The 23,824-nt window shown below is 49.5% G+C and overlaps 8 protein-coding genes across 8 annotated transcripts, besides 19 other annotated features; all 8 read right to left on the bottom strand.

The window, feature by feature from the left end:
* Nucleotides 1-20,301: part of a sequence feature (heterozygous, Esmeraldo-like haplotype) that runs on past the window's edge.
* Nucleotides 23-47: a microsatellite.
* Nucleotides 67-86: a microsatellite.
* Nucleotides 178-210: a microsatellite.
* Nucleotides 478-2,601, bottom strand: Tc00.1047053507089.110 (hypothetical protein, conserved; the record flags this gene model as incomplete). The annotated part of the gene is made up of 1 exon (XM_813686.1): nucleotides 478-2,601. One exon carries the CDS (start codon nucleotides 2,599-2,601, stop codon nucleotides 478-480), a length of 2,124 nt encoding a protein of 707 aa, XP_818779.1.
* Nucleotides 2,744-2,779: a sequence feature (A-rich).
* Tc00.1047053507089.120 (hypothetical protein, conserved) lies at nucleotides 2,919-3,884 on the bottom strand (the record flags this gene model as incomplete). Its single annotated transcript, XM_813687.1, has 1 exon — nucleotides 2,919-3,884. One exon carries the CDS (start codon nucleotides 3,882-3,884, stop codon nucleotides 2,919-2,921), a length of 966 nt encoding a protein of 321 aa, XP_818780.1.
* Nucleotides 3,915-3,966: a sequence feature (A-rich).
* Tc00.1047053507089.130 (hypothetical protein, conserved) lies at nucleotides 4,179-6,368 on the bottom strand (the record flags this gene model as incomplete). Its single annotated transcript, XM_813688.1, has 1 exon — nucleotides 4,179-6,368. One exon carries the CDS (start codon nucleotides 6,366-6,368, stop codon nucleotides 4,179-4,181), a length of 2,190 nt encoding a protein of 729 aa, XP_818781.1.
* Nucleotides 6,781-6,811: a microsatellite.
* On the bottom strand, nucleotides 7,036-8,931 carry Tc00.1047053507089.140 (hypothetical protein, conserved; the record flags this gene model as incomplete). The annotated part of the gene is made up of 1 exon (XM_813689.1): nucleotides 7,036-8,931. The coding sequence occupies one exon, from the start codon at nucleotides 8,929-8,931 to the stop codon at nucleotides 7,036-7,038; it is 1,896 nt and encodes a 631-aa protein (XP_818782.1).
* Nucleotides 9,160-9,200: a sequence feature (T-rich).
* Nucleotides 9,589-15,951, bottom strand: Tc00.1047053507089.154 (hypothetical protein, conserved; the record flags this gene model as incomplete). Its single annotated transcript, XM_813700.1, has 1 exon — nucleotides 9,589-15,951. The coding sequence occupies one exon, from the start codon at nucleotides 15,949-15,951 to the stop codon at nucleotides 9,589-9,591; it is 6,363 nt and encodes a 2,120-aa protein (XP_818793.1).
* Nucleotides 16,318-16,349: a microsatellite.
* Nucleotides 16,409-16,492: a sequence feature (T-rich).
* Nucleotides 16,448-16,549: a microsatellite.
* Nucleotides 16,668-16,690: a microsatellite.
* Nucleotides 16,752-16,784: a microsatellite.
* Nucleotides 17,027-17,076: a sequence feature (A-rich).
* Nucleotides 17,146-17,181: a microsatellite.
* Nucleotides 17,206-17,279: a sequence feature (T-rich).
* Nucleotides 17,358-19,121, bottom strand: Tc00.1047053507089.170 (hypothetical protein, conserved; the record flags this gene model as incomplete). Its single annotated transcript, XM_813690.1, has 1 exon — nucleotides 17,358-19,121. The coding sequence occupies one exon, from the start codon at nucleotides 19,119-19,121 to the stop codon at nucleotides 17,358-17,360; it is 1,764 nt and encodes a 587-aa protein (XP_818783.1).
* On the bottom strand, nucleotides 19,635-21,335 carry Tc00.1047053507089.180 (hypothetical protein, conserved; the record flags this gene model as incomplete). Its single annotated transcript, XM_813691.1, has 1 exon — nucleotides 19,635-21,335. One exon carries the CDS (start codon nucleotides 21,333-21,335, stop codon nucleotides 19,635-19,637), a length of 1,701 nt encoding a protein of 566 aa, XP_818784.1.
* Nucleotides 20,302-20,418: a sequence feature (haploid, Esmeraldo-like haplotype).
* Nucleotides 20,419-20,601: a sequence feature (areas merged during assembly that could not be assigned to a particular haplotype. This can correspond to areas where the two haplotypes were merged or to regions with more than two copies in the genome that were merged during assembly.).
* Nucleotides 20,602-23,824: part of a sequence feature (heterozygous, Esmeraldo-like haplotype) that runs on past the window's edge.
* Tc00.1047053507089.190 (hypothetical protein, conserved) lies at nucleotides 21,845-23,800 on the bottom strand (the record flags this gene model as incomplete). The annotated part of the gene is made up of 1 exon (XM_813692.1): nucleotides 21,845-23,800. One exon carries the CDS (start codon nucleotides 23,798-23,800, stop codon nucleotides 21,845-21,847), a length of 1,956 nt encoding a protein of 651 aa, XP_818785.1.

Here is a 23,824-nt window from a genome sequence, read left to right on the forward strand (position 1 = left end):
ATTCGATGTATACAGGGAAACGAAAAAAAAAAGAAAAAAAAAGAAAACAATAATACACTTGCACGCAAAAAAAAAAAAAAAAAAAAGATGTCGTTTTACCCAGCACAAATACAACCCTTTTTGTTTGTCGTTGTTGTCTATTTGTTGTTGTTGTTGTTTTTTCTTCGCTCGTTGTTGTTTTTTTTTTTGTTTTTTTGTTTTTTTTTTTTTCAGTTATCCCTCTCTTATTTGAAAACTGCACACGCAGCTAAATGACACACGCATCAAGAAGAGAAACAAGAAATATATATTGTAGGTATGCACATACAAAAAAAAAAAAAAAAACACACACACACGCACACATACTCACTTATATATGTGTGAAAACTAAATCACAAGCGCCTCGAAAGCAGCAGGTGAGCCCCCCCTTCCCGGTCGATTGTCGCGTCTAAAAAAGAAAACAACAACAATAAAGAAAAAATCACTTGTTCAAGATGTTCACTTTTCCACTGGGGATTCCACCACCGTCTTCACTTCTGTCAAAGAACCCTTCCCGTCATCATATTGGATATCAACCACATTGCTATTAGAATTATCTGCTACATGAGGCACTCGATTCGGAAGCCTCTGTGCCCGCATTTCAAGCATTCTACGGCAATAACTGCTGTAGTCCCAGTGTATATACATGGCAGCAATTACGCCCGAGATATTCGTCACCAAAGAAAAAATTATAGGCATAAGAACACATTGCCGACCATAGCACAAGGTGCCACCCTGTTTATCCGCCTCTCGCGTGTACCATTCACCGTATACCAGACGATTCATCAAAAGCGATGCAGCGATCCCTGCAAAGGAGCAAACGTTATAATGTTTGGCAACATCTGTCGCAAAGATGGTGCGCAAGACAATCACGATTGCGGCAGCCGCGGATCCATTGACAAGGGCTATGGTAAAACAGGGTAGGGGAAGTGCATTCGTCGGCAAGATGAGCAGCAGCAGCAGGGTTGCCACTGAAAGCACAGAGGGGACAAATAAAGTAAATGTGATGGGCGTGCGCTCCTCCGCAGATCGGCCTTGTGTCATCATCTCCAGCACACTCAGCAAAATGCGGCCCAAACCACTACCGACGCCTGTAATCACAACCAAAAGGGCCACAAAGGATTCGCCCAGAGGCTTCCCTGCAAGCGCCCCAAAGAGAAACCGCATATTCCCCATTATTATGATTTGTGCCCCCGATGTGGCAAAGAGCAGCCAAAGCAACGCCCAAAATCGCAAGGTCCGTAAATTTTGAACTAATGTTGTCTGATACTGTGGAGCAATGTAGTCAAGTTCCCTTATAGCCGCCGTGCTGTCCATCGTACCCCTTGACAACAGACTGAAGCGACTAAGTCGACTCGCACGGCCGGATCCAAATGAAAAACTCCCCGTATGGGGCAACGGCAACTTCCGATCAAGCACCTTCCACGGCAAAGCCATCATCGGGTAAAATGCGCAGAGGCCTACGGAAACGCAAGCAAAAGTAACGTGGTAGGAATTGTCCAGCTCCATGTACGCCGATATGGCGCCTTGGACAGGAAGGAAAAAAACCAAAATAAGTACAATCGTAAAACCAATGGCAAAACGAGTCGTGGGGGCCTTCTGCCTCAAAAACTGCCTCCTAATACGATATCGCTCTTTTCGTTGGGCCTCCGTAAGAACGCGCTTTTCACACCCTCGGATCATATATGGTGGAACCTCCACAAACACAACGCCAAAAAAGGAAGCCAACATGGCCAAGACGGAAAGAAAATAAAAAAAGCTGCTTGTGTCACTGTCATTTTCTGATGGGAAAAAAGCCAAGTGAATGGCGCCAAGAATGGCAGAGCCCATCCCACAAAATGTCTTCATGACAGCCACAACAGCCCCCTTGTTAGCAGGAAATATAGATAACATCGTCATCACGGAGCCCAAATCCAGCAAAGAACTCCCCAGAGACTGCATGCAAACATATAACGAGAATGCCGCCATCGAGCCCTCAATGGCATTTGCAAATGTCAAACCAAAGAAAATGCCTCCTAATGGAAACAACACCAATGCGATAAGGAAAATGGGTTGCGCGCCATAGTGGTCGTAAATGGCACCCAAAGGCAAGATGAGAACTCCTACTATGTCACCAATTGTTGAAATCGTCGTCATTTGGCTCTGTGTAAAGTTGTACTTGGATTGTATCCGTCCATTGTAAAGATTAAATGTATATGACGATGAGACGGCCACACAGCACAGGGCACCCACCACCAACTGCCAAAAACGCCGCGGCTCACTCAGAGGCGGTAATCGAGGGTTAAATGATCTCCAACTTCGCCGTCCCACTTCACCTCCCCCTGCAGCGACAATTCCGTTGCCCTCTCCGCAAACGTTCTCCGGGCCCATGTCTCCCTTGAGGTGCACTGACTCTACTGGCAGCTCAGGTCCGAGAAGACGTGCGTGCAACGACGATCCACTTGTCCTCCCATCCACTACTTCTTCTTCTTCTTCATCCAAGTCATGGTTCAAAAGGGAACTTGTCTCGTCGCCATCTTCCATCATCTCTTCAAGCCCCTCCGTGTTGCAAAGTAAAGCCGCCTGCTGAATGGAGGCGGCCATTTGTGGAGTAATGTTTTTATTGAGTGCTTTCTACAATCCGCTTTTTGTTGAATTCTTCTTCTTCTTCTTTCTTTTTTTCTCTGCGTGTGTGTAGACCTCGTCGTTACTCACTCCTCCCCTCTCACAGAGACATATTGGAGACAAACAGAAAAAAGATACAAAAAAAGAAAAAAAAAAAGCACTCATCATCCTCTTCAACTGACACGTATAAACATACATAAATACATAGAGAAAGATGCACATACACAGTCACTCTCATTCTGTTATTGTATCGCCCACTCAGAGTGTTTTGTGAGTGGATGATAATAAAAAAGGGACTACACAAGAAACATACGTGCAGCTGCACCCATTTCCAGATCTCGTAGCGTCAAATAAAACTGTTCCTTGTCAATATAATTCTGCTTGAGGTAGACCGTCAGCTGCGTGTCTTGGAAATCCTGTGGCCGCACTTTATCACCCGCAAAGCACACCTGCACCATTGTTACCGCGGATGACGTGGGCATTCCGACATGGTTCAAATGCAACCGTCGCAGCAGTGGCCCGCATGCATGAAGCAAGCAACTCAATAAGTCCGTGACTTCCTCGTCCTTGTCATTAGAGAACAATGGGTTGTTCGTAAGGCCAACAGCCTCAAGTGGATGCAGCTTTGTTTCAGTAATATTATTAGGAGAAAAAGCAGAAGGCATGCGTGCATCCGTTCCAGACGCATTCCCCTCCGTGTAGTTCACAATGGCCCTCAGCCCTGACACGCCAAATCCGTTGCTGGCCACAAATAAACGCTTTAGAAAACAAAGTTGCGGCAAGCACCACAAGCAGAGTTTCGTAATGCCCTCGTCTCCCAGGCAATTGCACTCCAAGTCCAGTGTGTGGAGGCCAGCAAAACTGTCCAAAGAAAAGATAGAAGTGAGAGTAATGGGGTCCTCACCCCTCTCGCCCAACCTCCTATTTGCATCTTCGGCCTCGCATGCCACGTGGATCGCACGGAGTTCTGCGTGCCGCAGCTCCACACCCTGAAACAGTCGTGTGGCCACCCCACAGACGCCACAAAGAACAGCTGACGCAACATCGCCTGGCTTCTCTTCCACCGCAACTGTCGTTTCACGGCAATCGCGTGTTCTCTTTTGACCGCCATTCCCGCCAGCCAGGCGAGCATGACGCATAACGTCCCCGCGAAGTTTCAAAAACAATCCCAACCTGCCTGATTGTAGCCGAAACTGCGCATCCTCGCAACAATGAACCGCAGCGACCCCCTTAAAAGAGCTCAGTGCGGCAGATGGACGCATCCGTCACTTTGATGATAACAAAGGTGGCGTAAAGTAGAAAATAAAAAAAAAATTGATAATAATAAACCAAAAGAAAAATAAAGGCCTCTCTCTCCCCCCTCACTGTCGCTCCCAAGGGAATAAAAACAAACCACGCGACATTCAGCGCACCCTTTTTGATGCTAGACGTATGGTTTCTATGAGATCTTTATTAGTGAACGCCAACAGCAAGCTCCCACACAAAAGGGAAAAAAAAAAAAAACAGCAGGACAAAAAATTATAACAAACCAACAACAATTCTCTATGGTGCCTCTATCATAACGATATTGTTGAAGAGTTGGAGCTGGCCTCAAAATCATCATCGTAGTCACTCTTCTCTTTAGGAGCCCCAGTCCTACTACTACTACTAGTGTCGCTGCTGCTAACTTCAGTGCTACCGTCACTAGGAGAATCGCTAACCGAACTGCCACCAACACTTCTCACTCGCTCCTCCCTTTTGGAAGTCACATCTAACTTTGATTTCTCCTCAGTCTTTGGTTCTACCGCCGTGACGGCCCCTGTATCGGGAGTACTCGTGGCGGCCTCTACAGCATTCACGTTGCTGGTGCTCGAGGCCTCATTTCCCCCAGCAGTCAGAATGGTGGCCAGGGTGCCAACGTTCATGCCCGTCTCCTCCAACATGTGTATAATTTCCTTTTCTGTCTCCGCACGGGTCTTTGCAATATCGTGTAAATGGGTGGGTTCGACAAAAATGGGTGGTATCTGAGCCACACGCATCCGCATTTCCACAAGTCTTTCAAAGGCTTCCTTCTCCATTTCACGGCTTCGTTGTCGTAGTGCTCGCACTTTCTTCTTGATGATGGCGTCCGTGTTCGTGGAAGTACCTCTCAAGTACTCCTTCAGCCGTGCATTCACAACCTTTTGTCGTTCGTAGCCTTCACGTATAGCCTTCAGGTCATCCCGGTTACTTTCCCGAGACGCATCTGTCTCGGCTGCGCGAAGATACTTGATAAACACCGCACGCGTGCGTATTGCGTGGGCCCGAGTCCCCTTTGGAACGAGTTTATTATCCTTTTCTACGGGCTGTGATGTCGGCTGCGTGGGTTTCGCCCCACTCGCTGCAGACCTGCTCCGCTGCCGTGAGTGTGTAGCTGACACAAATCGTTTCGTTGGAAGCGCAGGACGTCCCCGGATAACGGTTTCTTTCGGGGAGACTGTCAGATTAAAAGATTTTACTTCTGTGGGCTGCGCTTTTCTTTTCCGCTCCGCCAGCGTCAAGCGTTCATCAGCCCACATGCTTTTAAAATCGGGTACACCGCCATGTATCCGGGGTTTGAATGTCATGTTGCGATTGTACCCCCTTTTATCACCGCTTTGGCTACGCCTCTTCAGTGGCGGTTGTGTGGCAGATGTCGCTCTTTTCTCATCAGCCACCTCCCCTGTCGCGGGAAGTGACGTTTGCGCTAACGGCTGCGTGGTCGTCGGCCCTGCTGTTGCTGCTGGAGCATTACCCACCAGAATCATCTGTGGCGCTGTTGGCGACACGGCGACTGCCCCGATGGGTCCGCCCACCGGCACCGCTGGCAATGGCATCGGCCCCGCCGGGAAATGCTGTTGCTGCTCTTTTACGTGTGAGTTGGCTCCGACCGGAGCTAAACGTCGTGCCTCCTCTTCCTTCAACAGATTGAATCGCTCCGCTGCACGCTGTTTGATGCGTTCAACCCGCACCTGCTCGTGCTCCTCCAGCGCGGGCCACAGCTTCATCTTAACCTCTAGCGGGATCTCCCGTAACTCCTCAACACGTCGACGGTCCCTTCCCTCAAAATCTGCGCTCTGTGCACGCTTAGCCTTCGCATCGTGCCGCACCCCCATGATCTCACGAACCTGACGCATGCTCTCCGCGGAAAGACGCACTAATTCCGTCTCTGCCTTCATCCGCTCGGCCTTTTCAATGGCCAATGCTTCCACCGCAGCACGCCGCTGTCGCCACTCTTCCACCATGAGATCATACTTGTTCATGTATGTGGAGGGCGGCACGGGATTCGCCTTGAAGCGATAGTTTAATATCTGCTGTAGCGCCTGCTCCTTTTGGCGTTGCTCGGATTCCATCCGGCGTGTTCGTATTCGCTGCTCCTTCTGCAGCTCCCGGGACTCAAAAGAAAAGGGGCGAGGATTACAAAGCATCCTCTCGCGCTTCGCCTGGTACTGCGGAAAACCGCTCACCACATCAAAATACCGCCGGAGTGCCCTACTGGACTCCCGCTGGTAACGCAGTCGCAGTTCCTCCAGCTGCGCCATCCGCTCACGCAGAGACACACCATCACCAAGTGCATCGTTACCACCTCCAGTCTCCAAAACGGCAGGGATCGACTGAGAATTGTTGACATCCCCCTGGCCACTCTGCTGCATGCAGCAGCTTAGCTCATCTATGGCCATAATTTCTTGTTCGAGCTTCTGCTGCTGTTGCTTGAGATCCTCGATCTCCCGCTCCAGAAGCTCCTCCATTTGATTCCCGTCGCAAATATCGCCGTGCGTATGTAAGTGTTTATGTCTGGCTGCGTTTATATCGCGCAACCACGACCCTTTATCTTTCTCCCTTCAACCCCTCTGCCAATCACGGCCAAATGTCAAGGCGTCAACACGCAATGTGGAATCAAAGGAGAAGAGAAGGGGGAGAGACAACAATGAAGAAAAGCAAAAAGAGCACAAAATCCCCACCAAACAAACAAACAAATTTATAGATATATAATAAAAAAAGGGAAAGGCGTTGCAAATGGAATGATCAGCCATGATTCGTTGGATATACACTCCTCACTACTATGGAGATAGAAAGAAAGGAAGCAAGAAGCACTAACGAGGGAAAAGTCACAGCGAGCCCTTTGTCCGTTTTTATACGCACCTTAACAATATTACCCTCTTTTTCTTTTTCTTTTTTTTTTTTTTCTTTTGATTTAGATCTATTTATTTATTCCTGAGACTCGCTTTCATTGATAACACGTCCTTGCCCTTTCCGCCCTGGACCTCAGTGCTCCACCCTCGTGGGGGAGAGAAAGCCAGGGCGAAAGGAAGGAAAAAGAAAAAAAGTTCTACCACTGGGCCCCCCTTCCACCGTGTCGTTTCCCATCTTTTCCTTTTGGCCATTTCTCTCTCTTCTGCTCTCCGCTGACGCCGACTATTCGCGTTCGAGTTCAATCCGCACCTCCACATTCTGCCGAAACCGAAACCCCGAGAAGAGCACCAGAGCGCATCCAATCATCATCGCAACGCCGCCGGCAATCTCGTACGGCAGGGACGCCGTGGGAAGCGACAAGAGATTGAACACGAGCAACGAGATGGGGCCGCCAAGGGAGAAGCTGCCGGAAAGAGTCATGCGGTCAAAGAAGAGGGAACTCCAGTGGTATGTGAACCAAGAAAAAAAAAGGAAGAGTGCGCTAACAATAATTTTGAAAAAGTCCTCCGAAGATATCTCAGTTAACTTCTTCTGGGAGGTACCAATGGGCGATGCAAATGCACCCATAACGTACCCCACAAAAGCAAGCAGCAGTGTCACCAGAGTAGTGGTGGATGACATAATAAAAAAATTACTCACACAACGACTTACAGTGCGAACCTGAAAGAGGAAGTACGCCATAGAAACACCACCCACAACTGAAATGCAAACAGGCACAGCCCGGTAATATAATTTGCCGTCATCTTCGATCTCCGCCCCCACGTAAAAAACAACAATTGACCCAACGACGAGAATACATCCAATACAGTCAAGCACGGAAACAGCGTGTTTCTTGTACTCCTCGTACAAATATGTCACAACAAGCGGAATGCAGCAAAAACAGACAAGGCTTCCAACGTCGCCGCGAAACATAAATGAGGCAACCAGAGAGAGCTGCGAGGCAACACCTGCGAGAAGCACGTAAATCACCGGGCGATTTCTCGAAAAGTCCATTAAAAATCCCAACTCTTCACTGCCAGGTCGCCACGTCAGTGCCAAAAAGGCCAACAGGTAAGCAGAGGCAAAACCAAACGCCACAAATGATATGACGACAGAGGCGGCAAAACGCTGCGACACTTCGGACGGCCTCATCGCCAACACAACAAATCCCCAGTGAAAAACAAAAAAGGCGCTCGCCACCAATAGGACAAGATGGGCATACCACGGGCGGTAATACTCAACAAGGAGACGTAACTGATCATCTGCCTGCACAACTGAGACAGATTTAATCACATCTTCGGGGAAATGAACCCTCTTTTTCTTTGATGCTGACTTCTTTGTCACATTCATGCCTTCTGTGATCAGCGGCTGTTCAAGGCCCACGCTTTCCTCCGATATGGTATCAATGCAACGCTCAATTCTAGTTGGTTTCTGCACAAGAAAAGTCACACTACGCAACGAGGAGCTCTGTAGCGCATCGTTAAAAGGTTTCGACAAGGGTGGTGAGGAAGACCGTGCCGCAAAACCTGGTGGGCCTGGAACAGGCAACAAAGAACTAGAAGCAATGGGACGTGCCGGAGTCGTTACGTCGCCTTGTCGCTGACACTCGTTGGAAGAAGTGTTGCCGCGCTCAACTAAGCCGCCCCGCCGTCCAACGGAACCAATCACAAGAGTATCCTCCACGTAGTACGTGTTCTCTGGTGACGGCAGCACCGCAGCCCGAACTGTGCTGTGATGTCGGCCGTGTCGCACCGGGAGGTTGGCAGGAGGCACATCTAAAAATCTCCCACTGTTACTACTGGCGTTGCTGGAGTAGTCAGTGCCACCGTCAGCCAAAAACCCCGAGTTGACTTGGATTGTCGGCCCCTCTGCAACCGTGGAGGGCGTCAACGGCCGTAGTTTTGCAGAAACCATGTCGGCAGGCACCAGTAATGCATTCGTTATTTCCCTCATGTTCACTTGGTAGAACAACGGCTGCTCGGGTTCATTGTCGCTCCCTTCATCGCCGCACTGCCCTGCCGCTGCCGTATCGTGACGCCGCAGCTGCTGCGCAGTCGGCGTAGGCGCACGGCCGACGCTGCTGCCGTTGGTATTGCTACCGGTTAACGAATCACCAGCGGCTCCCTTTCGGCTATCCATCGCCCCTGCCACCGAGCGTCACGCCAGTGAAACCAAAAACGGAGTAAAGCTCAGCACGACCACACAAAAATGCAAGAAAAAAAAAAGTGAGAGAAAACAAAAATTCGGCGGCGGTAACAACAACCGACAACAATGCACACAAAGACACACAGGCACAAAAACTGTAAAGGGCCAAAAAAAAAAAAAAAGGAGTAGAAAACAAACAAATTTTTCTCCCCATTTCTTCCATTTGTTTTTTGTTGTTTTTCTTTTGTTTTTGTTTCTGTTTTCACTTCCGTCCGTCTCAAAACCTGCATTGAGCCCCGCACCATACAACAACAAACAAACGTATCATGTAGACATGTTTACATGCACGCGAGGCATGCCATCGACAGTCTCAGCAAAGCAGTAGAAATACAAGCTCTTCTCCCAAGTAGTCATGCAAGGACACACACATAAATGTCAAGCAAAGGAAATCACACACGCTCAACATGCTCCATCTAAACAAAACTCCCACGGGACTCACAAAGCTGAAGGGAAAACAGGACAAAGAAGTAAAAAAAAAAAAAAAAAAGCTCTTTCCCCACCACCAACTACACACTCACTCACACAAAGACAAGCAGATATTTAATTTTGTTTGAAAAAGGAAGTATATTTATTTGTCACCCTCTACAGGATTCAACGGGAAGGAGTGGGTAAGGTGTTATCTAGGACGCAGGAAAAGTCTGCTTCAACAAGTGCACGTACGTATGCCTCGTCCCAGCCATCCATAAGCCGAGTAGACGCAGCTGACAACAACTGCTCGGGTGTCTGACTCGCCGTCAAAAAACCACCAGACCGATAAAAGAGAGAAAGTGCTACAGCAGAAGGGCCAATCCCCCGCAGACTGCCGTAACATATGGGGGGAAAGCGCAAGAGAGGCCGTTGATATCCCGTCCAATTGGTAAACGCACTCGATGATGATACCGCGGATGCCCACACGTCCTGGAGTGAGACAGTGCGTAACCGTAGACTAAGTTTTAGACGATGCACGATGGGTATAAACACCTCCTTCGCATTATTCGGCACAATGACAGTGGTGGCATCCAAATCGTCAAAAAATACCCAGTGGAATGGCGAAAACGTATCGGGCATAATCACCCCAACGAAGTCAAGAAGTTTAAGGCACTCCATCTGCAGCGCCAAAAGCTCCCCATCAGTGCTCTTTCTTTTGCCCGCCGCCGCATCAACGGATGGGGATGGAATGGAGATCACCCTAAAGACAGTTGGAAGAACAACCGGCCAGAACGGATGCAACAGGGCGGGGTCTAATTTCGTCACCAAGACACGGAAAAGGAACAGGGCGTAGCGCACAGAACGATACCCGGATCCGGATCCATTGCTGGAATTCCCTGACGCAATGGAGTGAAAAGAGCGAAGGCTATCCGCAATGCGCCCTCGAATCAGAAGACAAAACTCTCTATCCAACATCAGAGTGGAGGGCGGCATACACGTCACATAAAAGACGAGTCGTTTTATTTGCCGAACACGTTGTCGCTCTTCTTCATCTGCGGAATGTATCAACGCCACAATGCGGCTGGAGTGAGAAGACGACGGCGCAAGAAACTGCACGGCCTCTCCATGAAATGTCCAATCTTGAGACAGCCACTCAAAGATCACACCCCATTCATGTATAACACTTTGCGGAAAATTAAAAAAGTCGCACGTGCAAAGGACGTCAAGAAATTCCTGTCTAAGACGCCGTGTGACGGTGTCGCCAAGCCTGATGATTGCCTGTAGCACAGAAAGCGCCGCCTTGACGAGCGGCGTACGGGCACGCACATCGGCGTCGGTCTGTGAGTCAGCACCAAACATGATGGTGGGAAGAAGAGACCGCTTGTAGAAACTCAAAACGGCAGTCGCTATGCGGTCCTGGTCTGACAACGCGCTGCAGGCAAGCCTCGGAAGCGCCACTGAAAGCATCTTGAATGAAAACATTAGTTCCCCCTGCATGGAGGAGGTGTGCAACGCCACGGAACCGAGGGCGTCCAACACTTTACATATGATATTTGAGCAACGCTTGTCCTTGCCCCATTCCACACATGACCCCCCCACAGTTTCACACGGCGACGATGGTGAAGACCTCGGAACCGACTGGCCCCATACAAAGTGAGAGAAAACCTGCACGATAAGGCCCAAACAGACCACTGAGGGTGAGCCCTGGGAGAGATGCGTAATGGCGATATCAATCAATGCGTTCAATACCTCCTGAGTTTCACCAGAAGGCACACGACATGTATAAATAAAAGTGTACAAATAATAAAACACGGAAGCGTCAAATGGCAACTCCGCCCCCAACATATGACGACGAGAAGATGATGAACAATTGGTAGTATTATTAGAGCAATTTTGTTTTAATAGCTCTTCAAGTACGCGAATCAACGACAACACGGTTATCCCTGTTCCTGCATTCAGTAACTGAACAATCAACTCCTGATCACCAAGAAACATTGGAAAAGACAATGCCATGTCATTACCTGAGCCAATAAGAGGAAGTAACTCCATTCTGTTGCGTACAGTTTCGTTAAACAAATGGGTCCCTCTCGGTGCCAAAGAAGTAAACATTTCCGTAAACGGCTGCGCATGGCCGGCTGCCCACACATCTATAAACACCTTGTAGAATTCAGCACCCATCTCTTGTGCGTACAAACGTAATACACGATGGATGGCACTCTCTAAATTAGAACAAACCACGCGGCCACGTACCCCGTAGCGTGGCCTCTCCCCCTCAACTGCCCTCTGTGCTTGAGCCTTATGCATGGCACAATGCAGTTTACACAGTATTGACACAACTGGCCTTATGGAATGCCGTACGGCCCCAATGCTGGCCGCTGCATCCACGCCCGTTGCCTTCTGCGCAGAAGAAGAACTACCGCCGCCACTACCAAAAATGGGAACATGTGCCGCAAACCAGCCAACGGATTGTCCCCTTCCAGAAGCGTGGCTTTGGCGTCTCTGTTTCTCAGTGGCGAGGTGATACTCCATTAGGCCGTAAACGGCATTCAAGCACTTCTCAATCACTCGTGAGTTGGCGCACTCCGTCACAGAAGTGGTTTGAACCAGCAGCTGATCAATGACCCGGAGAAATATCTTCAAGAGATGTGCCGACGCCCCATCGAGTTCCTCGTGGAAAAAAGGTAAAAGCTCCAGCAGCGTGTTACACCACACGGAAAGGAGATCATATGCAGCCCAAGCAGACGTCAGGGCTGTGGCCGTAGCCTGCTCGAGACCCAACGCAACAGTCGTATAAAATTTGGGAATTTTTAGTGCCACAATGCAGTTACGAGCTGTACTCCGATCCGCACCATCCACTACCGTTTCCGATGCCTCAATTTTGTGAGCCTTTTTTGCCAGCATGCAAAAATAGGCGTCAAGAGGGAAAGAGGTGGAGGTTGGAGTCACGGCATTCAAAAAGCGCACGGCATCCACAAAATGTTTTAGCATCAATAATTGGGCCACAGATAATTCTGGCCGCTTCACCACCTCGTGAAGGAAATCCATCGTTTGAAAAGTGGCGTAATACCACGTGTGTACAACTGTCTCTGGTGGGTTGGAGAGAGAAAGTGTTCCTTCCAACATGAGGTTCAACGTCTCACATGCCTCAATACAGAGCTCAACATAAAGACGCGGGTTGTCTTCTCCAAGCCCATCGGATTGCGGTAGGAGACACCGCCGAACAATACCCAAAAGCAGGCAACCAAGAACCGCAAAAGCGGAATTTAAAGGCATATCTGATTCTCCCTTTTGATCACCCGCAGCCGCCAAAGGTCTTGGAAAAATAGTCGTCATCAACGCTCGAAAGCCTTCGGGTGGTTGCATCTGGTGAAGCCGAGTGAGTAGCGGAAGCAGAAAAGAAGGGATGGCCAATATGGACTTTACCAGGCAAAGAAACTCCATTGGGCTCAAACCATTCATCTCGTGCTCCAAAGATATTTGATTGTTGAAATGAGCGGAGACACAATCCACATGTTCGGCAGCCACCGTCTTCTCCTCGTCTGCCGCGCCACGAGATGTGAGGTACCGCGTAAGAGAATCAAACAATGGATTCAACACACGGTGAAAGCAGGGAAGGGACTGACGCACCATAGAATGAGCTAGTCTTCGAAGGGGAGCGTCCTTGCAATCCAGTGCCCGAAGCATCATAAACAATCCCGGCAAAAACACATTTTCCGAAACATTCTCCTCATCCAACAAGCAAAACAGAAGCAGCAGGCGTTCCCCATTCTCCGTGGTGGCCACGCTCGTAATGTTATCAAGAATGGCCCGGCCCTCATGCGTGGCATACAGGCGCACCAAAAGTTGCACAACGTGAGGTTGCATCCCCGCGTTACATGTGCCCAAGAGCTCCCAGAGGCGTGGTAACAATTTGACCGTCAATTCCTCTATAAACTTGGCGCTTTGTAGTGCCAGCGGTAAAGTCGTAGAACTCAGCAGATCCGCATACAGCTGAAGTGCGTCTTTTTGCACCGCGAGGCATGTAGAGCCCGTCAAAGAAAAAACAGATTCCACCCAACTAAGCAAGATATCCTCGCATACACCAAACGAGCTGTCAGAAGAAGAGAGCGGGGATTTACCGCCCAATTGCAGCAACCGTTGAAAGAGAGAAAAGACGGTGTCGTTGATGCGCGCCAGCGTCTCTGCGCATGCAGAGCATCCACGCAAGACAATTTCAGCCATCGCAGTGGAGCTGCGCATCATTGAGTCCAGCAAGGTCCCTTCCTTCTCCCGAATCGTGTTACATGACCCCGCCAACTCCACTCGGTCCTGTAAAGCAGAAAACATTCCAAAAAAAATAAAATTGAAGGAATCCAAACAGCCATTAATCAAGCACTGGGCAATAGAGAAGTGTGCGCTCTCGCTCCCCGTGTTGTCATGTGCCAGCAATATCTCGCACGCGCTCCACACGATGCTGCAAAGCGACTGACTCGTTTTGAATATACCTTGAAGAAAAGCGGTGGTCCGCTCCACATCGAGGTCCATCAATCCCATAACATGAGGCTCCACCGCACTAACCAAGCCACTTAACCGCCGAAAACAGACCTGAAAATCCGAGATAAGTTTGCCATGACTTTCACAAAAGGGAATTGGTTTATTTGGGGTTTCATTCACGTTACACCCCTCTTGTGAGCCTTCCAAGATCTCCCCCACGCCGTTAGCAGGCAAGTAAAAGGCAGCAATTTCTCGCAATCCATCCAAACATCCCTCCAGAATACTGATCAAATCATGTTCGTAACAAGTGAAGTAATCCCACGTAACCACTGAAAAGACCGCATTGAGAGTAGAGTCAATAGCGCTGCTCTGTCGTGGATTCTCTCGTTTCCACAGCTCCATAGAAACAAGTAAATCGCATACAAAAGGCATGACCAAAGGCACCACGTGCTCTATGAAAGGGTTTCCTATAGTCCTAGGGGAAACACCATCTCCTGCCCCAGAGTACCTCGCGTAGTCGTCAATATCATTATCATTACTAATATTATTACTGTTCTTGTCATCGTCATCGTCCGCATCATCGGCATCATCTAATACAAAGAATTGTTGAAAAAAGCTCATAAATGCACGTAACCAAACATTTGGCGTTAAGTAAGCTTCGGTTAGATTGATGGACATCTTCGAAGAAGCAGAAGAATCAGCCAAAGGGAGGCAACGTTTACATGCGGAAGCAAACAATACCTGGTAGTACGACTCCTCCAAAGTGTTCATTTTACTCGTATTCCCTCGATTATCAGTTGCAGTGGACGGAACAAAGCGCGACTCCCACCAGCGTACAACTCCGTAGAATGCGTGGGCCACGAGAAATGATGAAACCTCCTGCACGTACATAGAAGCCCTTCCAGGGTTGGAACCAGTCAACCACCCAGCGATACGTCGACGTATGCTAATATTAACATCTGAAAAGCCAAGCAACTGAATCACAGCCGCCACCAACCAAGAACGTTCTTCAAACGTAAATGTTGTTTCAACATCCAGCGGAAATGCGCTGATTAGAATATCCAGCATGAGCCGATGTTTCCTCTCGCTCTGCTCCTGTAGCGTAGCAAAAATGGCGCTGTGAACAATACGAGGATCACTACCAAGAACAATGGAGAACGGTGTGGGTGCGGCCAGAAGGCAGATGTTTTTTTTTTCCTTCTCCAAACCCTCACTCTCCGCCAGAACAGATCCATGGCCGACGCTGTGGGCCTGTGAGACACCCCCACACAACCGCATCTTCAAGTACAGTAAGACACAAGCGCGCAACGAAGGGCAATTCTTCAGCGTCAGCCACAACGCCGAGTAAAGAATCACCTCGCCGCCCCCTTCTGAACTATTCCCTAGCAGTATTTCCTTCTCGTGGTGGTTATCGTCCACCTCCTCAATTGGATTTGAGTTCGCAGATATCATTGTTTCTGCGTTCCTCAAGATTGTGTGAAGGGCTTCCATTATTTTAAGTGTCGAACGGTAGACTTCTGTTGTGTCTTTTTCCTCCAGGCCGCCCAGTATTGCTGAAAGAATCCCAGGCAGCTCCACAGCCACGACGCCAGGAGGAAGTGTGCGCAGCATGTGAACCTCCACAAAATGCAGCAACTCGCACTTTACCTGAATAGAGCACTGAGGCAAGAGCTCAAGCACGCCAACTAGCAACAGCGGCATCTGCCGGATGAGCTCGGAGGTCCCCACGCACAGGCACAAACGTTGCAAGACGTCAAGAGCTTTTCGATGCACTCCCATGACGCCCTTCGGATCAAAGCACTTCCAAATGACACGGCAGAGTAAGACAGGATCTGGCAGAACTTCGGTGGTCGCCTCAATGTTGCTTTCGATGCACTTGAGAAGCTGCGTCAGCATTGTCGAGAGGGACGCCCAGTTCGATGAGGGCGTTCGGTCCATGATCAACAGGAGCTTCACCATTTCCGCAGAATACCGTGTGGCCCGCTTCGAGAGTTGCGGGACCACCTCCACATCACCCAACTGTGTGTTCATGCACTCCACTAAGAATCGTTCAGACAACAAACCGAAGACCATGCAATGAAAAAAAAAGACGAAAAAGAAAAAGAAAAAAAGTCACCATCAAACACCAAGAAACAGCTGCCAAATTGAGGGGCAAAAAGCAAGAAAGAGGCTCATGGAGCAGGTGGATAACTTACGTGTAATGCACTTACCGTAAACAGAAATTCAAAGGATTGGACTTCTCAGCAGCGCTCAGGCACCCCTCCTCCCCCCCTTCCCCCGTCTCAGACGTATCGGCAGGGAGAGGGGAAAAAAGGGGGAAAAGGTGCGGGGTGTCGGCACCCAAAAAGCAGCACCCATCAAAAAAAGAAAAAAAAAAAAACTGAAGTTGCAGGAAGCAGAAAAAATAGCACCGCCCTCCACAACGTCACTAATAATGTTTTTTTGTTTTTGTTTTTGGTTTTTGGTTTTTGGGATAATAAAAAAAAAGTGGGGTGCAAAGAGCATCCATCCAATTGTTTTAAAGATGTCATTTTTTTTTCCCGTCATCTCTTTTCTTTATTTAATCCTTTTGTTTTGTTGTTGTTGTTTTTGTTTTTTTCGGTTTATTTTTCTTGCTACCACCACTACTACTACTCATGTCGTTATTATTGTCATCGTTATCAGTTGATGTCATGTCACGTCATTTTGCGTCCAAGCATCTCACAGCAGCAAACTTCACCTTCTCGTTTCTGTCTCCTGTTCCCACCACGGGGAAGGCAGCACCCCTCCTCCGCGTCCCTCTTATCCTTTTGTTGTTGTTGTTGTTGTTGTTTTTCTTTTGGTTTTTTTCCTTCCCCCCTTGCTGACTCGGGATTGGATGCGCACTTCCCTCGTCTCTTTCTCTCTCTCTCTCTCTCTCTCTCTCTGTGTGTGTGGGGGGGTGTAAAGAGGAGAGAGAGAGACGAGGGGGGAGGCTCACTTCGTGCCAATACGCACGGCTTCCCAGTTTTTGTTTTTTTTATTATTTCCCCACCCCGCCATGCATCCACGACGTGAGACGCGGCATTCGAGTCCTCCAACGTCCTCTCGCTGCCACGTCTTCGTGCCCGTAAACAGTGCTGAGCCAATCATAATCAACGCAAGGAATATAAAAATAAAATTATGGAATAAAAAAAAAAAAAAAAAGAAATTAAAAAAGACATAAAAAATAAAATAAAAGTCTCATTCCGCCTTTAATAAAATAACAGGATGATTTTTGCAAGTCATCTTCTTCGGTAAAAATTGCTGTTTTTTTTTTTTTTTTTATTTTTTTTTTACTTTTTTCCTCCCCGTCCTCCTTCACCGTCCTTTTTTGTTTTTCTTTTTTCTCTGCACGTCTTATTTTCCGTTTTTTTTTTTTTTTCTTCTTCCATTTTCTCTTTCCCCCCACACATACACACACTTATGGCGCTGGTCTCCTTCCCCTGCCGTCTGCATTCAATTCATTTGCCCCGATCTTTTTAATGGTTCAAATTGCTGTAAAAGTCGTCCGAGAACTTGAGCGACCGTGCCTTCGTCCAGTACAAATACGTCATTCCAAAGAGACCCAATAATGTTAGCACAAAAAGCACCGTGATGAATCCCATAGCCCTGCTGGAGCCCTCATTCGCCCCTTCGCACGGCGGCGATGTGCTGTTCGTTGCTGAGTTGTTGACCGGGGGCTCTGCCATGTTTGGCGTCGTAAACTCCCACGCGTCCGTCACTCCGTAGAAGTCATAGGCGTCAAAAGCGGTAAAATTCAGACGGTATATGTTATCCAAATTGCATTGTGCCGCATCCGCCCATTCAAAATGGCGGCGATAATGCATTAGATTCGCCTTGATGCAATTCGATGCGCTGTTAGCAACAGGTAAGTTGGATTGGTGTGGTAGACGACGAATTGTGGCACCGTAAATGATAGAAGCCTGTGCTGCCATACCCAACGAAAATAACGGGTCAATGTCAGAGGGAAGCAGAAGTAAAGGTACTCGCGTGCGAGCCACGGAAATTTTCGTGGCGTTGTACTTTGGAAACGCTTTGTACGTGTCATACAACTGTTGTAGCAGGAGGATGCTCGGCATCACCAGTCGTTCCATGGATGCCGCCTCCATGAGTTCCTTCGGCGGTGCTGGTGGGCGCGTCAGGATCATTTCGTTAAGCAGCCAATTGTACCGCTGAGCCACGAAAAGTGGACAGCGATTTCTCTCAGTTGACCTGACAAACTCACGCAGTTGAGTGAGTGCCTGTTGGTCCCTTGCCTCACAGCGCTGCAGGCGGTAAATAAATGACGGTATTAGTTGAAGCAACTTCCAATCACTTAACATCAGAGGGTTTTGCGGCTTTTTCAGCAGTGCGGCAACAATTGAGCGATACTCCGTGTACATTTCCTTTGCATCAGCACCCCAGTTAAGCAGCTTGTTACATTTCAGAGTATTCGCCTCTGCCGCCCTCATGACATTGACAAATCGGTTCCACAGCCCTTCAAGCGCACCAACACGCGAGACGCAAAGAAGTGTCTTATCCCCCTCGCAGAGCGCCAGTACTCGCTGCAAGACCGCGTCGTATCCATTGATACTCTTGAAGATATCAAAGTACTGTGGGTGTGTGAATCCTGCCATGACGACAGAAACGTTCTTCAGCTGATCTTCCATCCCCAACGCTCGCTGCACGACAACGCTCCCAAGCCCCTCCGCCACGATAACATTTAGTTTTCCCTTCCCAAGCTGTTTAATCACCCAAATGAGGTCCTTTGCCGTCTCCTCCGTTGAGTAATGCATCATGTTCAGGCCAGAGCGGCGAATCTCCTCCGCGCACTCGACGCTGGGCATACAATGGTTCTTCGTGTATTGGTCCGGTCTGCAGGTGATCTGCGGCTGGGCAAACTCGGAGCCGCGAAACGAGAAACGCACCACGTCAAAAGCTTCTCTGCGCAGATCACTGGCCCAGCTGTCATCAAAGTTTTCCCCCACGTACCACACGGTTGTGTTGGCCTTTTCAATATCGTCTTCATACACAAGAGCGTCAAGAAAGAGGTAAATATTATTTCCGTCTTCAGACCACGACTCCTTTGTCGTTACGTTGGCGCAGAAGTTGAAACCCGCATTGCAGCCATATCTGCTCCAGACGGGAGTGGGAGGATCGGCCGCGAGGGCGGCCAGTGAAGAGAAGCATGCCAGCAGGATAAAAATGTGGAGGAGGACGGAGACAAAAAAAGGAGTAAATTTCCGCATACTCTTTAGAGCCATGTTTGTATAGTTAGATTATGTTCTTCTTGTTTTTCTTCTACTTTTCTCTTTCCTTTCGTTTCTTGTGCCGAGAGAGTGGGAAAAGAAAAAGAAAAAAAGACAGAGCCGACACAAAGAGAGAAGGAGAACACATAAGGAAAAAGAGAAATAAGAAAAGGTGGGTGAGTGAAGAAGAATTACATGAGGCCCACAAAAAGTCATGAAAGGAGTGCCATAACAATAAGCCACGACCACGTCGGCGCATGAACACACACAGAGAAACTGAGAGAAAAAACAAAAGATGTATTTAAGATGTTCTCCCCGCATTTTTTCGTGTCACTCGCTTTTTTACGTCGGCATTGTTGTTGTTTTATCGATTGCAGTCTTTTTCTCCTTTTCGGTCCCTCTCTTTTCTCCCCCTCCAGCGTCTTCTTTGCTAAGTGTTACTTAAGAGACGAAGGGCGAATGCCTCTTCCTCCTTCTGAATATATTCTTTTTTGTTTTTTTTTTCCCTCCCTCCTCCCTTTCTTTCAATCATGTTGCCGCCCCCTTGACCGCTGATGCTGCTTTTGCCTTTGCAATCAGTGCGTCGCCCTGAGCCTTGAGCGCTTCCGCCTCGCGTGTTTTATTCGTGTCGCCGTAAAGGAGCAACAGGGTGGCAAGGCGAAAGTACAGCATGGCAAGAGACGACGGCTCCATCTCCTCCAAATTCTCATCGAGTTCGTCAAACCCCCCGGATCTGTGGTTGTGCTGACTTTCGGCCGCGTCCATGGCTTCGTCGTCTGTGTCCTGCTCCGTCGGGAGGCAGTCCCGCAGGCACTTCTCCGCCTGCTCCAGGAGACGGAGCCCCTCCTTCTTCGGGGCCCGCGACGCCATGATGAGAAAAACCCTCGACAGCAAGTTCAGCGTCTCCCGCTGCTGTCCTGGTATGGCCTTCACCAGCTCCTTGATTTTGGAGCAGTGACAACTCGTGTTGACGTTGTACAGGTTGATGAAGACGTTCTTGGCCAACTTGACGCGTTGCCAAAACAACAGGGCAGTGGGGCTCTTGAGGGCAAACTCGATAAGCGCCACACCGAGCTCGTGCATAGGCCGGGCGTACGTCACATACTCCTCGACGGAACATATGGTTCCCTCAAAGTCCTCACAGAGGTAGCTGTAGTAATAGAGGACATGCGACTCCACTATGGACTCGATGTGTCGGCTGAAAACAAAGATGTAATTCAGACACGCAGCGGCCAGTGATGTGCACCCCTCACTGATGGAATTCTCACTAACAGCACGAAAGACGGTGCATGCAAACTCAGCCAGTTCCTCATGTGTCACCTCTCTTGGGGAAGTACCCTCCTTCACAATAAAACGATAGCGAAGCCCCTCCTCCTGTGCCGATTTCAACGTGCAAAGGAAGAACTCAATGGGTTGTCCAAGGGAATTGTGAAAATCGACAAGAATGGAGTAGCACGCATCCTCCAAGCAGCGCCACCACGCTACCAGCTCCGTGCCCTTTTCCGTCTCCGTCAAAACTTTCCCTGAGCGCTGCGTATATGTACGACGAAGAATTGAGCATAGCAGACCGTGCTGACCACTCATATGTGCCATCTGACAATTTTTTGAACAGTACTCCACCGCCCCACACTCCGTGCACGTGTAACCCTGTGCGTAGACAGGGTCTAAGCACATTGTACACTGGGCCCCCACGTAAGGATCCAAAACAAACCGCAGACGATGTGGTAAAGTAAAAGGTTTCCCCTCGACGGTTACGGTTGCCTCGCCAATGTACCATCCGTACGCCTGGCTGCCTTCACAGCTAATGATCACGTCATTTAGTGTCCTCCCCTTGACACCCACGATTGCCCCATCAAGCTGATCGAAACAAACGTCAAAGCGGAAGGCCTCGCTATACTGCCAGTGGCAATGACAGCGCATCAACACGGTGGCATGCCTGTCCTTCACAGGTCGTGGCACACGGCCCAATCCAGGGATTGCAACGGGTTCCTCGCTACCGCCGCTAGTACCACACTCACTCTCCATCACGAATATTTTCCCCCGCGGCCGTACCGAAAGCACCTCATTTTCAACGGCAAAACGCAAAAGAATATGCCAGTCGCCAAACTCCGCGGAGTTTTGTGTAGAAGGCGACATGCTGCCTGACGTCGTGGCCTTTTCCTCACCCGCAGTGCATATGGGCGTGAAGTGTAGTGTAAATAATCCCGAATGCATACCGCTGCTGCTCATTGTCACTCCACTTAAAAAAAAAAAAAAAACGAACAAACACACACCCGTGACGTCGCGCGGATTGTGAAGAAAAAAAAAAAAATGGGCGAAACCGAGAAAACACCAAAGCGGGACACACGCAAACCGCCCTTCCCGAAATCCCCCTTTGATCCTCTTTTTTGCCTTCACCCCTCGGTTGTCTTTCTTGACTCGCGTCCTTCGTTCGTTAGTTCCTCCTCCCCCCTTCTTCGCTTTCCTCGAATCCAGGCACCCCGGGAAACAGCATGCCGCCAAGCAGAAAGAATGCCGCACATGAGAGAGAAAATGCAGGAGAGAAGGGACACTGGCGAAGAAAGCAAGCAAAAAAAGATTTAAAAGTAAAAATACAGAAATCCATGTAAACAACCGGCAAGCCCCTCGTCCACCCCATTTTTATGCCGCAAGAATAAAAGGAAGAGAAAAAAAAGACGGTCTGCGGAGATGCACCTTCAGCCTCACCCTCTCAGCACCGGCAGGAGGATCCCAGGCGTCTACCAACAACGGTCAAAGCCCAGAGCCTCCCGCAAAAAGATTGTCGCGTAGCTAGACGGCGGAAGGAAAAATTCAACCGTCGCATCAAATCCATTCTTTGCGTCCCCCTCGTCATTCCCCTCAAGAGTGAGGCGGCATCCCGTGGGCCGCACAACTGTCTGGCGCACTGCACCGGGAATCGGCACGCCAAGGACTTTCTTCTGCTCGAGCACGTCGGCCTCCTTGATGTCCAGCTCCGTCAATGTCTGCTCAAATACCTGACGCACAGGCTCTTCAATCGTCACCTGGTGGCCCAGTAAGGGGAGCACTTCTACCGCCCCCATGGCGGAACCCATACCATGCAGCTTAGAAAGCATAATGTTAAAAATAAGGCTTTGGGCCGCATTCACCCATAACGCACGAATATTGTATGGGACCGATAAAAGTGCGTCGTGGCACAATTGTTGCCAACGGGATGTACAATTAGCAACATCATCCATACAAAGCGGGTTTGATGGAGATGCATACTGCGTTCGATGCAGCCGTTGTAGTGCCTTTACAACGTACACAGCATCACGTGCGCCTGTTTGTACATAACGGACCTTCATGCGTTCAGGGAAAGAAGCGTAAATTCCCGGTACACAGCTCAGTATGCTTTGCACGGCCTCCGCCCACCTCCCGGCCATCAGGTGCACACCGACGTGATCCTTCGTGCTACTCACATGCTCACTAAACCGTTGTTGACCAAAATAATTTAAAAACCCATTTGATTCAATAAGCCGCACACGCTGGACAAGCTCGCAAAAGGCCATTCCCCGCACATCCACGAGACGCACGCTGAACCAGTTTCCATTAAGCTGGCCAATGCCAACAGGGGTAGCACATGGCTCCAAAAGCTGCAGGATTTCGGCGTAGCTTGAAGGATCGCCGGGCCATACCAGACGAACTGTTTCACCGTGCTGCACCTTTGATTTTGAATTCTGGGTCGATAGAGGCACGGAGCAGCGTTGGTACGTGACGGCACACTTGTCCTTGAGCCCAGCTGTACATACGGCGTTCTCGGAAACGTCAAACTGCCTCGACAAAAGGAGCCTCAGTTTCATCATGTCAAGGTCCCGCTTTCGAACAACGAGGTGCGTGAACAAACCTGACGAGGCGTCATCGACATCATCACGGGCGCGCTTCTCCCGGTGCCTCGTCGAAGAGACCTTAAGCGTCACCTGTCCATTTGCGACAAGACACACGAGACCCGGATAACGCCGGGATATCAACTCATGAAGTGCACGTCGCTTTTCTTTCGTCGTCTCCGGTGGGAGGTTGACTGCAATGCAAAACGTATCGCTGCGTGGCACCGAACCACTCCATGCCTCAACACTTTCCGCCGCAGATTCGCCTAAAAGGTGTGCAAGAAGAAGGTACCCGGTGTCATACATGGCGACCACGTGATGATCAACTGAATCAGAAGGACCGTGTGAGGATGACACACGCCGTGTTTCAGTGCGCAGGTGTGGAAAGGCACGTTTCAGTGCGTGATGCAGGCGCCGTCGCTCCCCCTTGTAGTTGAGCACCGCAACAAGGTACTCCCCCGCACCCCCATGCGAGTCCTTCTCAAAGGTACCCGAGGCATACTGAAGAATGGCGTCGCGTTTGCTGCCAAAAACTGCAAGTAATTTCTCTCGTGTGGCATCCGTAAAAATATCACTTCCGGTCAACGACGCGGTTAGCTCAGCGCCGTCGTTAATATCGCCATAATCCCCATCAACAGCAGCTGCGGCAGAGGTGGTCGCGTTATGTGGGTGGATTTCCGAAGAGAAAGGCGCGGCCGCAATGGAGAGCTGATAATCCTCCGCGTCGGTTCGAGCGCCTGTGGGATCGACCTCCACGACAATAAAGTCTTCGGGCCGCTCTTTGATCCGCGCGGTTGCTGACTTCTCCACCGGAAGAAAAAACTCCGTGATGCCGCAAGCCCGCAACATGTGGTCGCGCTAACATATTGGAAT

This window comes from Trypanosoma cruzi, genomic scaffold, assembly GCF_000209065.1.
Source record: "Trypanosoma cruzi strain CL Brener 1047053517133 genomic scaffold, whole genome shotgun sequence".
In the NCBI taxonomy this organism is placed as follows: Eukaryota; Euglenozoa; class Kinetoplastea; order Trypanosomatida; family Trypanosomatidae; genus Trypanosoma; species Trypanosoma cruzi.